Raw genomic sequence first — 16,118 nt, 5'->3', positions numbered from 1 at the left:
GGTGAGGTAAAGGACTCTGCTGAGTGTTTAGATAGTTAACTTAGTTCTCAGTGGGTCTCACGGTTTGGTCACCATTCATGTAAACACATATTTCTATTTGAAGGGAGAGTGATTAGTAAAATATGCATGAATAATAATAAAAATACGTTAACTAGGTGAAAAAATGTAAGATAAACTTTAAAAACTTGTTGAGAGCTAAAACTAGTCTTTGCTGCTGCCTCAAAGAGGAGAAGGGGGGAGACAGGTGAGGCTGGTTCAGGAGCCCAGACACACTCACAACTATAAATGAACCAAAAATAAATAAATAAACAAGTTTCAATGTTTTTTCATATTGGATATGGTATGTTATTGGTTATGGCCATGTTATTATGATTTTATGATTATTTAAATGTATACAGTTCTGTTTCATGTGGGTGTAGTCTCTCTCTTTATTTCCCCCTCAAAGTGAACCAGATTGATGCATTTAAAGGTGGGGTAGGTAAGTTTGAGAAACCGGCTCAAGATACACTTGTTGTTATATTCCATGGAATGCTCTTAACATCTCAATAGCAATGAATATTTGAAGTGCTTTGACAAAAAATCCATAAAAAGATGTCATCTGTGGAAGCCGTGGCGCTGTAAAAAGCACGACCAATCATCTGAGCCGGCCCGACTAAAGTAACTGGATGGCCTACCTGCCTGTCAGCCTTCCATCTGTGCACACACTTATCTCGTGCCCTCATTGGTCACGTTCGTGTGTGTTGGAGGAGGGGCTCTGTGAGGAAGTGGCAGATTTGTTCCGGTTGTGTATTTTCAAATTCTAGTGCACTCCAGCTGGTTTCTCCAAAATGACCTACCCCACCTTTAAGTCCAACATTTAAAAAAAAAAATCTTACCGGGGAGAATGCCCCCGGACCCCCCTATAGGATTTGAGGTCCACTCCCACTTAAAATATGTTTAAATAGGTTCCTAAATAGATTTGCACATTTGTTTAAATAGTAACCCATCTTCATGTTTATTTTTTGGAAGTAGATTTAGAGGGCTATCACTACGGGCAGCAACGCTGTAAATATTGACAAATAAATCCAGCAAAATGGCACACAAAACTGGTAGTGGCCTGGCTGGGTGTATAATTCCCGGCCTGACTTATTGTCCCAGTCCGGCCCTGTCTGACTGTGAACATATTTGCTTAAAGATAAACAGAGCTTGAACACACATTAGGTTTCAGGAGTAACGCTTTATTGAAGATGTCAACATCAGACCTTTTTATTTGGCAATTATTAAATGACTGAAACTCAAGGCAAATGAATAGAAGCAGAATACATGTTAATGCTAGACTATGAGGAAAAGCAGTTATGTTCAGGACAGCAGCCTATGAGTCCATACAGAATATTAGCAGGTAGCATTTAGCAATGTTCAAGACCTAAATGCACTTTATTCTAAAAACTAGAGTAGTGTTGTTGCGTAATGAAGTATTACTGATAGTTCTACTATCATACAGTTTATTATCTACACAGTTACATCATGACATGCCCACCTTTACACACAGCACTTATTATTGTGCATTCAATGCATCTCAGAATGAAATATGACATCAGCCCCTGGTTTTGTTTTAAAGGAAATACAATATTTGTTCAAGTCTACCTTAATTCTTCTTACATGATTTAGGTTCATCTAGCAGTTACTGTTCCGTGTGCCCATGCTGACCCTGAAGGCATCTTGCTGACCCTGAAGGCATCTCTTCCCAATGTGGATACAATAAAAGTGATGGTTGACAAAAACAACTCATCTAATGGCGCATGTCCACTTGCAGGGCCTTGCACGACTTAGTACGGTATAGTTAGGCCTTGGTAGGCCAGGCTCACTTTACAGCAGTTGTTCTCAACTGGTGGGTCGTGACCCGTTTCGAGTGTGTGAGTGAAGAAAAAAAATGTTTGGGGAAAAAAGTCTAACTTTTATTTTGAAGGCCCGATTTTCTAACGCTGTGCATGCAGTCGGCGTTGAACTGGAAGTACCGGAGACCATAAACGGCTTTGAAAACTTCTGTCACGTAGTGATCATCTTCTCAATAAAACATCTTTGCTGATGTTTTTTCGAGTCTTCTGGCCAATCAGAATCAAGATTGTTGCCGGAGAATAACTTTGCGGTAGAACTATTCTTTATACATCCATGGGTACAACTTCAGATACAAATGAACACGTGATGAAATATGAGCCCCGGTTTGATGATTAACAGGTCACAGAACAATGGGGGCTATCTACCCTTACCCACAATTTAAAGTCATTCACACAGACTCTCTCCTCTTTGCTCTTCTCTCTGTGAGGAGCAGCAAGCTGTCAGAACAAAGTGAAAAACAAACAATTGCATAAAATATTATTAATATGTCGGGTAGTGATAGATGTATTTATTTTCTTCTCAGAGTGTACCAGAATGCGTAGTTTATATGTTAGTATTTCTAAAAATCTCCAGGGGGAGAATCCCCCCAGACCCCCCTGCTGGGGTTGGGTTTTCAGCATGTGTGCTTTTTTATACAGTTCAGCTTTGATTCCATCAACTCATAAACCTTTTTTAAAAGCATACTTTAGTTCTGTGAAGGGATATAAGGGATAGCCTATATGCACTGTACTTCACATTAATTAATATTGTATGCTGAAAAGCGTATATTACAGCACTATTTTTTGTTGAATAGATTTGAGTGCTTCAAAATGTTGGGTCGCGACTTATTGACCAAGTTAAAAGTGGGTCCCGAGGCCTGACCAGTTGAGAACCACTGCTTTACAGTATGCTGCGTTTCCATTACAGTTTAGTAGCTCGGGCAGTAACTATAGTAACGCAGTGTAGGCGGAGCCGTGACGTCATCTTCAATGCGAAACACAAAACCAACATCAGCCGTTAGCCCTCAGAGCTCACAGCTCCTCATATCTGTTCAGAAACTAGACAAAAGTTAAACAAGTACAAACCACAGACTGCCTGTGTCATGGTGAGTACAGTCGCTGGTTTATTTATGTCTGTAGGGCGTTGTTGTGAGTGTGGACGGTCGGAGCATATACTGCGTTAGCTTAGACGATCTCCATTTAGAAAACACGCATTTTAAAAGGGTTTTTCGCCTGCCGTCTGTCTGCAGACTTGTCAAAGCTTTAATTAATGGTTTTTACTAACCGGTATCAGTATGTTGTTACTTTGGCATCATTTTAAAACATGTATTACAATTAAATCACGGTCAAATATGTTCACATTTTTTTCGTGTCACACAGAACAATTTTAAAAGCAATGTATTTCTATTGGTAGTATGTTTCGTGCCTGCACCATGTATTTGTGTCCGGTCGGGTCTTGGAATACCAGAAGCTGTGTGGTTCATAAAAACATTTTCTTACTCAATATCTTACCCTAAGCCTAAACCTATCTCTTTTATTTTAAATTGTAAAATGTCTGAGTTTTTTGGCCGTCCGCGAGGAAAATAAATGGCTCAGAGCCTCAGCATACTGAAATCTGTATTTTTCAAATCTTTTTTTCCTTCTAATTTGTTATTATTTGGTGCAGGCACAAAACAGACTACCACTAGAAATACATTGCTTCTAAAATCGTTCTGTGTCAGAATACTGAAATCTGTATTTTTTAATCTGTTTTTCCTTCTAATTTGTTATTGTTATTATTTACATTGCTTTTAAAATCGTTCTGTGTGACACGAAAAAAATGTGGAAATCGTGTTGGTGAACACGAATCAATAGATTACATTTGTGACTATAACAAAAAATGTCGTGAGACTGTGTTGAATACGAGGGATTCGATTCCAACCCCTCTCAAAATGAAGAGCGGAGATATAGCTACAGGCTACATCGTTGCACAGAGACTCGCAACTCAAACACAGTCCATAAGCTAACAGCGTGGTTTGATCTTCTGCAGTATATTTTATAATGTAAGGCATTAACTAATTTAATTTCCATCCTGCTACTTTCATCTGCCATTTCTGAGTTGAGTTGAAAGCACGAGTTGAAGTCCAGTTGAGTTCTCTGGGGCAAGCAGAGCTAGAGAAGCCAAACTAAAGGGAGCTCCAGCTAGCTAACGGATGGAGTACTATAAAACACACACATGCACACACCGCACACAAAAGTCATCTCTTATAAACATGGCAGACATAATCTTCAAACACTCATTCTCAAACAATATATTATAAACGTTTCACAAATAAAATATTTAAGGATTTACAAGCATTGCTCAATTCATAAATATATGCAGCAAAAATACAGGTACAAGAAATCTCTTTTTAGGAATCAAGAAAGGACACAAAAATATGTCAAACTCTTCATTAGAATATCTGAATGTTTTAGAGGTATTCGAGATGTTGAGCTAAACCAGCAGAGCCACAGACAGAGTGTCACGGGACTACCATGCTAACACCTGTAACGCTAAAGCAGTCTTCAAACAACTGGTTATGCTCCTTTTTAAGGAGTTTTCAGAATGAATGTAAATATTCCTATTGAGGTATTTGCTAACAGTTGACAGCTAAGTATTTTTTTTACAACCTGGTTGCTTCCAACACCTACCAACGAAACATAAATGAGCTGTAAGCTAGCTAGCATGTATGTATGCAGCAAACATATCAGGTGTCAGGCATCCATATTGAGATTTTGTTTTAAATATCTCTAAGGGATCATTAGAGGATGTTGGTTGTATTCTTATATCACAAGAGGTGTTGGAAGCTTACTTAGCTGACCTCAATTGAAGCTTCCATTGTTCAAAAGAAACACACTTGGTACAGCCCTGCTAGCTCTGGGATTAGACTTCAGTGTAGCTTGGAACATAAGAGGCTGTGTGCACACGTTTCTGTGGAAGGCAAAGGGGTACACGGACGGGGCTAACCTTAACTAATGTTACTGAAGGTAGCTAGCTGATAAAGGTTTCATTGTTTTCAAAAGGAGCTCAACTTGAGGCTGTATTCTTCTTGGTGTTGTCACACACATCAGAAAGTGCTCTGTGGTGTAGAGCGAGTAAAGACAACAAGCATGGCTTGAAACTACGAGACTACAATACTCCTGAAAAGAGAATATGTTTTCTCTTCCCACAAAATGGCTTCCTCCTTACTGGGTTACAACCAACCCCTCTTAGAGAAGAGCCTCCAGACGCTCCCCTGTGTGACTTCTTTGTTATTTCGTTAGCAGCCAGCATGACCGGCAACTCTTTTGAATGGTGGCTTATAATAACATGTCACTCAGACAGTGATGTTCAAATTCTAGCATGGGCCTTTTGAAAAGACATGAATGTCATTTGAAAAGAACACAACATGCTAACTCATGTTTGCATACCTTCTCAAATCTATGCATAGCTACAACATTTTTCAAATAAGCGGTGTTTGAACTATTTAAAATAAAGTCAAAATGATTTTCTAATCCCTACATCACAAGTCATTATCATACAAATCAAATACCAACAGTTGAAGTAGAATAATTCATGAACATCTAGAAATCAAAGTGCTGTGAATATTAAAGGAGAATACCACAGATTCTAAAGTCCATAAAGTCCAGGTCACATTTAAAAAACAGTGGTATAAATATGATTGCCATTTCATACTCAGTTATTATCGGGATGCGCCTCCTGGGAGTCCACACACGTTATAAGAACAGCGTCTGCAGACATTTGATTTGAAAGCATGTTGGAAACCTTATCTAGGATAATGACCTTCAACAGTCCTCTTGTCACAGGACGTCCAACAGACAACACAACGGACCAATCAGATGTAAGCCACAACTGAGTCCAACATCAGCTGCTGACGGACTGAAGGAGGCGTGGAGCTTCATTTGGGGTTTCATTGGCTGACAGTTCAGCGTTATTGTTGCTCATTCCTTCTTCTGATTGGCTAACAGGGAGGCCTCCCACTGCTGCGCCATGGAGTTCTGTCGTCTCGGCACCGAAGAGAGGAAGGAGGGGAACTGTGGGGGGGGGGAGATTCAGCTGAACCACTGGAGCCAAGGTGGGTGGAGGAATGGATTATGGGATGGATGGAGAGATGATTGATGGGTGAAGAGAAACAAACAGAACATGGAAGGTAGGAGGAATGATTAGACGGATGAACAGATTAGATGGGGAGATGAACATATTAGGAAAATAATGAGTGTAATTGCAAAATGGTGAACTAATGGATTAAAAGCATAATCAATCCAGCTGATTAACACATTTAGAAAGTTCACAATTAATAAATGTAAGAAATTAATGTATGAGTAAAGTAAAAAAAAACTATGACCCAACATGGACAAAACATATTAACATAACATTTAACATGATTTGAATATGATGTACTGACACATGAAGCAGTGGTGTAAAATGATACATTACAAAGTCACAATTATGCTTGATTGAGTCAATTTATATATTATAAAATTATTGTTGGTGTATTTTAAATATGCTTTGTAATATACTATTATGTCATTAAAGCAGCACCTGTAAATATGTATATATTATTAATAAGTCAAACGATATGTATAAGCATTGAATACAGTGGAGCATGTAGCAGCTAACACATATATGGTTCTTGATGAATGTATGACTTCATCATTGGGCTGTATCAGTTCAACTGAACAAAGTCAATAACTAGTAACCATTCTTTTGAAATATAGCTTTTCTTAAATGTCCTTAAACAAGAAACCTTTGCAGTAAGGAAGAACGCTTTCCATTAGGTCGATGCTTCCTGGAGATGTATTGGCCATTATGACGGGGCATCAGGTGTATAAGGTTTATAATTGGCTTTACACGCATGCCAGATTAAAAAAAACTGCAGGTACAGTAACAACCGAGAAATACATCTGTATATGTCCTCGTACTTGGTCAAGTTCCATCTTGAGTGAAACTTAAAACTATTAAAAGGTGGCATAGTACATACTCGTAAGCCTCTGATGTCTGAAACATGTGTCACCTCCAAACTAGTGTTGGAGACTAGCTGCTGGATGTACTGTGCCAGCTCTCTGGAAGCTGTCCAGTACATCTGGACTGATGAGTAATGGGCCTAGGCTGCAATTGACGGTAGTTTCTCGTGTGTGTGTGTGTGTGTGTGTGTGTGTGTGTGTGTGTGTGTGTGTGTGTGTGTGTGTGTGTGTGTGTGTGTGTGTGTGTGTGTGTGTGTGTGTGTGTGTGTGTGTGTGTGTGTGTGTGTGTGTGTGTGTGCGTGCGTGCGTGTGTATGTGCGTGTGTGCGCGTGCGTGTGTGTGTGCCAACCTTGTGGTCACAAGACAAACTGGATCGTTCCATCTTGCGGTTTCTGGAAGGGGAGGAAGGGGAGGAGACACATCTGTCTGGAACCTCTGGTCCTGGAACAACAAAAGGAAAGCACTGTGTCAGGAGATAATCAGAGCCGACAGAAGCCTACTCGTGTTCAGGTATCATTCAGCAGTGACTGTTCTGCTCAGCACTGACTAGAGAGCACACCATCACCAGCCAGCCTTAGAAGTGTATCTCATGGTATTTTGAATATCTATGAATAATGTCACTGAAGCAACAATCGAGGCAGCGCCTCAGTGGTTCTGGATGGTGGGTGTCCTGAGCAGAACTCCAACCCCCAGGAATGCTCCTGATATCTTTGACCTGTAATTAAAAGCTACTGCTCACAATGTGCTAAGGTATTTAGTCCACTATGCTTATATGTTTCTGTCCCTTTAGGAGATTGGTATATTGAGTATTCTGATGTATTCTGTATTATTGATAGCGTGTAGATACTCTTCTGAATATATGTCATTAAAAAAAATGTATTCCATTTTAAAGAAATGATTCTCATACATTGCTGTGACAAAACAGTTTCCCCTCCGTGGGACGGATAAAGGTGTTCTGATTCTGTATCTGTCCATCCATCGGATAGTATTAGTGGCGATGACTGCAGAGGTGGGAGAAGTACTCACATCTTGTACTTAAGTAAAAGTAGAGCTCCCAGAGTTACTCTGTTACAGTAAAAGTCCTACATTCAAAATATTACTCAAGTAAAAGTACAAAAGTATGAGCATTTGAAAATACTTAAAGTAGCGACAGTGAAAGTAGTCGTTGTGCAGATCGGTCCATTTCAGAATAATATATCTGATGTGTTTTATAATGATTGATCATGAAAGTGTTCTCAAAGCTGGTGAAGGTGCAGCTAGTCTGAAGTACTTTGTAGACTGCAGGGTAGCTGGTGGAGGTGCAGCTAGTCTGAAGTACTTTGTAGACTGCAGGGTAGCTGGTGAAGGTGCAGCTAGTCTGAAGTACTTTGTAGACTGCAGGGTAGCTGGTGAAGGTGCAGCTAGTCTGAAGTACTTTGTAGACTGCAGGGTAGCTGGTGAAGGTGCAGCTAGTCTGAAGTACTTTGTAGACTGCAGGGTAGCTGGTGGATTTACTCCAGGTGGAACTAAAGTCTGATTCAACACTTGGTTATATTTACCATCATTCATCCAGATCTGAGAAGTAACTAAAGGTATTAAATACATGTAGTGGAGGAGAAGTACAACATTTACCTCTAAATGGTGGTGGGGTAAAAGTACAAAGTAGCAAAATGTTGAAGTACAAGTAAAGCACAGGTACCTCAACATTGTACTTGAGTGCAGTACTTGAGTACATGTACTCAGTTACTTTGACCCTCTGGGTGACGTACCGCTGAAGCTGATGCTGTCGTTGAGGCCTGGAGACACCAGCACCGTGTTGTACCTCTCTCTTCCTCTCTTCCAGTCCTCCTCCCTCCTCTTCCTCCACATCTCCTCCTTCTGCCTCCTCCACTCCTCCTCCCTCTGCCTCACCATGCGGATCTCCTGCTCCACCAGCGACTGGCTGCTGATGGAGCGCAGCTTGAAGAAGGGATTGGAGCAGAAGGTGCTCTCCTGCGGTTCCACCGACACCGGGTCGGAGCTGAGGCAGAATTCTGAAGCGCTGCGAATGATGAGATTGGAGGTTTCCACGATGATGACGTTGGCAGATGGCATCGCGTCCTGGCTTGTTGGCCAATCAGAGAGGCCCCCGATTGCGGAGGAGAGTAAGCGGTTCCTGGAGGCGGAGCCTGAGCAGTCCGGCTCCAGGATGATGACGTTGTTGGCTGTCATTTCATGGTAGCCAGACCTTGGGAGGGAGGAGGAGCAGGATGGAGAGGGGGAGATGGACAAGGTGGGGGTCCGGCAGGCTGGAGGTCTGGGTGGAGACTGTCCTGTCTGCAGGGTGGAGGGCCTGAACACAGGGCAGCCAACAAGCATCAATCAGCTCAGTTTGGGTTAAGGAGATAGAGCTTTACTGCAGTTACTGTAAATGCTGTGTTGACAGATTTCAGTGGCCGCGACAGACCTCACCTTTACCTCGCCTGCCTCTATTAAGCTTACCATTAATAACACATTTTAAGTTGGCTATCATTTGGTTTGATGGAAAGGATGTCTGTCTCAATAATGTCTTATCCGACAGAACATCCTGAACTCTTGACCTGTGCACATTAGCATTTTAGATGGGGCAAGCAAAGCATCAAAGTTCCAACCACAATTCTAGGAAGGCGTTGTGGTTTTTGACACCTTGACAACGGTTACAACGGTTCTTTCTTTTCTTTTTTTCTTTACGCCGGGATCCGGAGTCATGGATGATCCTGCGGTCCTGAGTCCTGGATCGCGAGCCCTGGATCTTGAGTCGTGGCTGTGGTCCTGGATCATCGGTCCTGGATGGATATCCTCGTGGACTCATCTTCCTATTATACACACATGCATTTCCAAACATCTGGACTACCTATGTTGCAAATGTATTATCTTTTCAATTTACACACGGCATCTATTGCACGTCTGTCCGTCCTGGGAGAGGGATCCCTCCTCTGCTGCTCTCCCTGAGGTTTCTCCCATTTCCCCCTTTAAACTGGGTTTTCTCCGGAAGTGTTTCCTTGTACGATGTGAGGGTCTTAGGACAGAGGGTCTGAGGACAGAGGGTCTGAGGACAGAGGGTGTCGTATTGTCATACTGATATTCTGTACACACTGTGAAGACCACTGAGACAAATGTAACATTTGTGATATTGGGTTATATAAATAAACATTGATTGATTGATTGATTGATTGATTGATTGATTGATTGATTGATTGATTGATTGATTGATTGATTGAGGACAACAATGCACACAGTAAACTAGTAAAGATTTGACGGACTAGTAAAGATTTGAACCAACTTCCTGGGCCAGCGAACCGTAGAGACAAGCTGTCCCTAGTGTCTCTGTTAATACATGAAGTCTCTGTTAATAAATTAAAGTATAAAGTTTGCATATTTGAAATTACATGTTTAAAGAAAAAAACTTGATTTTAAACATGACATTACAATGTGTTCTGCTTTCATGAACATTTTCATATTCCCTTTTGTTAAAATTGCATATTATTACTATAAGTCTTTATTTGTTTTATTTGAACTTTACATTTTTAATTGTTCATGAAGTAAAAGTTGAACATTATGTGACCTCCTTCTCCCTCAAAGATACAAAAGGCGAAAGCACCTGACGCAGAGAGGGAGGAGGCAAGAGACTTTAAAGGTGATGTGTGAAGAGAAAGGGGGGCTTTAGAGCTTGGGGGAAGTTTGATTCTGGGTCTTGGCTCCTGGGCCTGGGCCTGGGCCTGGGTCTTGGCTCCTGGGCCTGGGCCTGGGCCTGGGTCTGGGCCTGGGCCTGGGCCTGGGTCTTGGCTCCTGGGCCTGGGCCTGGGCCTGGGTCTTGGCTCCTGGGCCTGGGCTCTTTTAGACCGCTCTAGGACATTTGACTGGTGAACCTGTTGCTTTTGTATTTTGACTTGGTGTCTTTGTTATTTTTTTGGATTCTTGTAAATCCTCTATTTTTGTTAAAACCATAATAAAACCGGTTTGTACTTTGTACATTTCGACCCAATTCCTGGTCTCTCTCTCGTGGTCTCTGAAGGTCTCTGCTTGGCTTGGAGTGAGGTAAGAACACCCTTCCTTGGAAAAGGCTGACATTAGTTGATCATTTGGATTGAAATAGCTTAAGGGGAATAGAAACCCTGCTAAGGTTAAACTATAGTTTCACACTGGTCACTGTGGCTGATGTGGTTTTGATTGATGTTGAAATACGACATAAGCTCTGACTGCTGATGTGGATATATCACACTGTGATACTAATGTTTGCCTCTGGCTGTGGTTGATATCACATCTGCATTGTTTTGATTGGTATAACTGGGGATCAAGAGAGGGTGGGGTTAGGGGCTGTGGGTCCTGAAGCTGCCCTAATTACCAAGGGCCGGGGTCTCCCAACGGGTTTCTCCTCCAGGGGCAGTTTAGATACTGCTCTGGGGTTCTACCAGCCCACCAACACCTACTGCCAGGGACGTGCACAGGCACGGGCTAATGTTGCCCGGGAAACGGCCCTTTAGTCATTTGTGCCTGACCTGCCCCTCTGGAGAGAGCCAGAGTTGTTTTGTTTTCTATTGTGGCCGAATCAACATGATAAGCCCACAATTAGTATTGTAGCGTCTCGCTGCGGGAAACACACCTTGTCCGCGCTGTCATCTGCCCCCAGTCACATGACTTTGTTTACAATCTGACAGCTGGAAGCAAAGGAAAGCCCTCCGAGTCCAAACTCATATGGCTATGGTGATCACACCAAATGCCTGCCCTGGCTCCTGCCCGTTCGCAGTGGTTCCCAAACGGTGTGCCGCGGCACACTGGTGTGCCGTGAGGCAAGTCCGGGTGTGCCGTGGGATTTTGTGACAACTATACGTTATTATTGCAATATACAACTACACAAAAATAATTATTTAATTTACTATATCAGTACCTTGTAGGTTTATATGTACGTAATCTGCGCGAATTGCGCGTCCACATCTCCACGTGCAGTGCGGCATAAACATGGCTGAGTCAGCGATAACTCTCGAGGGGTGGAGGTATGCCCGTTACTTTGAGTTCGTCCGAAGGATAGACAGGAATGTGACGGTGAGGTGCAAACTGTGTCCGGGCCAGAAGCTGTTATCCACTGCTGTGACACCACGTCAAACCTCAACAAGCACCTGCAAAGAACACATGCTAAGGTGGAGCTACCGCACACGCTATTTGTTGTTTGTTTATATCACAGTCTGTTCTTCTTCTCTGTCTTCCGGTTGTTGCCTGTTTTGAATGACAAATACACACTACCGCCGCCTGCTGGTAAGGAGAGTTATTGCCACTCACGCATGCGCAGTTCGTACGTGCTTGGCGAGTAAAGTAACGAGTTACTTTATGTAGATAGTAACGAAGTAGTGTAATATATTACTTTTTTAAAAAGTAATTTTTACACTTCACTGTCCCGCTTTATTGTAGGATGTCTGCCATGTCTCCACTTTAGCTTGACCATCTCTGTTATTAAGTTATGGAATCCTAAATAAATAAGTAATTAGATACCTTACCGTTACTACGCTCATAAAGAATGATAAGAATAATGCGTATTGAACTGGTTTAATTAATTAGTGAGTTTATTTAAGGTAATTATAGAAGCCCTATGTTATCAGTAGCCATGTCTGCACAGCAGTAACAACGGTAAAACTACATTAAAACAGAATTGTCCCCATTGTTTCTTTAATTAGATATTTGGACCGCAAATAACGAATTGAGCAGTTGGACATAAAAGTCAACTGAGTGTCACTTGCACTGACAGTGTTGTGTTTTTATTTTATGAGTTTATGTTAGAATTTTCAAATGGCCCTTTTTCCAGTTTAGAGCAATAGCCCCTCCAAATGCCTGTGCACGTCCCTGCCTACTGCACTACACAATGTGTGTTGCTATCCTGGTGGTCGGACATCCGATGCTTTAGCGCCTGAAATAAGTGATACGACAGGCAGCTGGTGTTAGAGGACACGCTGTAAGCGCCCCCTAAGCAGATCACGGTGATCTTGCGTGTAGTCTGGAGGGTTTAGTCCTAAAAAGATTGGATGGCCGTTTTCCAGAGCCTTATCAGCACCGGAGCTCGGTATCGGAGACGACCTAGATATTAACATTGGTTGTATCGAAGTTAGATTCCTTTTCAACTGTACCATATCACATTAGCAGTGGATCAACGAGATACCAACAGGTGAGTGTCACTAACTCAGCTGTTCTCAACTGTGCAGGGCAGTTTAGCCTCGTGTACCTCTTTGTGTTGGACTACCAGCCTTCAGAGTCACGCACACACTGTGAACAGGAGGCACCGCTCTGATCAACCCACGATGCACCGCCTGCCAGCAGCATAACGCACGCAGACACACAGCGTTGATGATAAGCTGGTGCATAAAGTGGAGAATTTAGAAGAGCTAAACAGAGATGTGTTTCTCAAAAGCAGATATGAAAGAGAGTGAATATTGGACTTACATTTACACCAAATTAAAACGTGACTATTCTGTGTCTTGGGCACGGAGACTGTTTGCTAAAGTGTTAGCCATAACTTTATAAAATGTCAAAGATGCGTGCTAGTAGAAAAGATAATACACCTTTAAATATGATCGTACTTTCCCCAGATGTAGTACTAACAACAGCTTGAGGACTCACTGCTGCCAGTGTTCTATGTTCAGTCAGAGGGGGCTGCTGACTCGAGTGTGACGCGTCCAGTACATGTTTGGCTTCATATCAAACTTCTACTGAACACAGACTCAACCGACCTGGTCATACTGACACCATATATAACGGTGGCTTACGTATTGTACCCAGACCCAGCGGCAGACATACGTCTCTGGGCGGGCATTTGATTTACCAGGGCGGGCCCACCACGACACTTACATTTCCTGGGAAATCTGAATTGTCAACGGGGCGGGGGGGGTGAGGGAGGCGCTCGTGAATTGTTGTTACGGAAACAGAGGGGTTTTAGGTCATAGATTTTAGGTTGCCATCAGGCTGTTGACGGTCTTAGTATAGGCTACATCCATTGGTTGGTTTTGTGGCACATTTGTAACACTGTGCCAACTTGGGCAAGCACGCAGGCGAACTTGAGGAGCGCACACAGGGTGGAGAGGTGGAGTAAGGTTGAGCGATGGAGAGAAAGGGAGAGAGAGAGAGAGAGAGAGAGAGAGAGAGAGAGAGAGAGAGAGAGAGAGAGAGAGAGAGAGAGAGAGAGAGAGAGATTGAGGCAGAGAGCGTGTGCAGCGGTCTGCTTGCGCACAGAGCAGTTTGTGAGAGAGCCGGCTTGAGAGTCAATTTCTCTTCAAAGTATAATTGATTGCCCGCCTCCCTTGTCCCTGGCTGGCTTGCTCGCTCGTTGGTAACGTGACGGATTTATTGTAATGTGCCTGCATCTGGCGCTGGGTTGCCATATTCCTTTCATGAACCACTTCCTGATATCCATTGTTGCAGATAAATATAAATGACGATAGCTAAACTAACCTAGCAAGAGTAAACTGACAGGCTGCTGTGCCGCATCTCACTCAAAACCCCACACGACTCACCCAGCGAAAAACCAGTGTCGCGTGCAGCCTTTCATTCAGAATGTCATAGCAAAATTAAAAAATGATATTAAACTAATCTTTCAACATATAAAGAAATATTAGGACAAAGCCCTCCAAATAACAACAATAAACATAATAATAAAACAATTAAAATGTTGTATTCAGCCCTGACTAAAACAGCGGGCCCAATTCCTGGCCAAAAAAAAAGATGTAAAAAAAAAAAGAAGAATTTCTGATTCTGATGTAAATTAAAGTGGACCTATCATGCTACATTGGAAACATATATTGTAGGGCCATACAAAACATGTCTGTGAAGTGTTTTGCTTAAAATACCAAACAGATCACCCAATGTAGCCATGCCTCATCATACTGCTCAAACCGCTCTTTTGCAGCCCTGTTAAAGAAACGCAGATTTTGGGTCCTTAGCTTTAAAAAAAAAAAAAAAAAAAAAAAAAAAAGAGGAGGCGGAGCTAATGCCTGATCAGAATTCTACCGGAGATAAAGTTAAATTCTGCTGTGATAAAACGCCATCCTGTTCTAAACCACTTCAAAGATTATTTCTGAAACAGTATGGAGCTCAAATGCTTTTCCTCTTGCGGGTTTATCACAAGGTGAGTTCCTTTTTTTATTTCCTGCATTTTAATGTGCTCTACAGTACAGGTTAGCTCTGAGTGTTAGCGAGGCTTGCTAATGTAAACAAAGACGAGATTACGTCCAAAACGCGTCAGGTATTGTTTCTGATAGCAATTTTCTGTGGGTCCGCTGCTGATTTGACGTCAGATCGGCAGCAAATCTGTATCCGCTCGTTGTACCCCTGTTTTTAAAAGATTTGGGTACGGAGGAAAACAGAGAGGGTTTTGTTTTCTGACGCTGCGTGAGTTCCCCGGCACACCGGGGACACATATTCATGTATAAAAGACATCACAAAGTGCATTTTGCATGATAGGTCCCCTTTAATGTATATTTTCTTGTGTCTGACGCGTTGTGAGAATGAACGTGCATATATATTTACTTGTGTGCGCGAGCGTGACACGCATTGCAGACCGCAAGTTAACCGCGACTTTATAATGCTTCTAATGCCATTTTTCAGAGGTTCAAGGCATTGGCTACAGACAAACAGTGACATGTCTCCCACTAGTTCAAGCCATCATACTGTATGTGTGTATTGCATGTGTGTGTGTATACAGGGGCGCCGTTTACCGACAGGCAAGTGCTTGGACCAGAAGGGGGCCCCCAAATAAGGTAGATTAATCCAATCCAACTTTATTTATATAGCACTTTAAAACCTCCAGACCAAAGTGCTGTACAGAGAGATACATAACATATAAAATCACACAGCTCAGCTCACAAAACATAACATTTATTAATTAATTTAAAATAAAAGATACAAACACAAAACAAACCAGAATAAACGTAACCATCTAAAAAAATTAAAAAAGATTGAGAAGTTCCACAGCAACGACAACATGAAACACCCTTTAATTTACTGCAACGACATGTCGGGAAACCCCCTCAAACCCCCTCATAGCACTCCGCTCCGGGGGGGGACTTTACTGGCATTGATCCGGACCATTGACCTTGTATAAAATTCACGAGTGGACCTTTAACAAAAGAGTTTGAGTACCCCTGGTATACACCTTTACAAGTATAATACTGAAGACAGCAACACAATGGAAACATTTCAGTGCAAAGATCCCATTCATGTATCTCTTTTAACTTGGGCTCTGTTTCTGGAGGGAAACTAAAGGTTCAGTTTTCCTCCAGAATAGTGAAAACCAAATCCAACCCA

At 42.2% G+C, this 16,118-nt stretch overlaps 1 protein-coding gene across 6 annotated transcripts in view; it reads right to left on the bottom strand.

Moving 5' to 3' along the window:
• Positions 1-1,207: 1,207 nt before the first annotated feature.
• The window catches only part of LOC117461804 (cyclic nucleotide-gated channel beta-1-like), a 60,637-nt gene continuing 45,726 nt past the window's right edge, over positions 1,208-16,118 (bottom strand). For 5 of the 6 annotated variants that reach the window (XM_034103763.2, XM_071206340.1, XM_071206338.1 and 2 more), the window contains exons 5-7: positions 8,585-9,147; positions 7,186-7,277; positions 1,208-5,906 (exon numbers count right to left, since the gene is read on the bottom strand). In XM_034103763.2, coding sequence (XP_033959654.2) covers positions 5,814-5,906; positions 7,186-7,277; positions 8,585-9,147 — 748 coding nt within the window. In that variant the 3' untranslated portion in view covers positions 1,208-5,813. Of the gene's footprint in view, positions 5,937-7,185; positions 7,278-8,584; positions 9,148-16,118 lie in introns of all 6 variants that reach the window. The other variant, XM_034103765.2, reaches the window with a different exon arrangement.

The sequence above is a fragment of the Pseudochaenichthys georgianus genome, chromosome 17, assembly GCF_902827115.2.
Source record: "Pseudochaenichthys georgianus chromosome 17, fPseGeo1.2, whole genome shotgun sequence".
NCBI classification, from domain to species: Eukaryota; Metazoa; Chordata; class Actinopteri; order Perciformes; family Channichthyidae; genus Pseudochaenichthys; species Pseudochaenichthys georgianus.
This window is presented reverse-complemented; position numbering and strand designations above follow the sequence as displayed.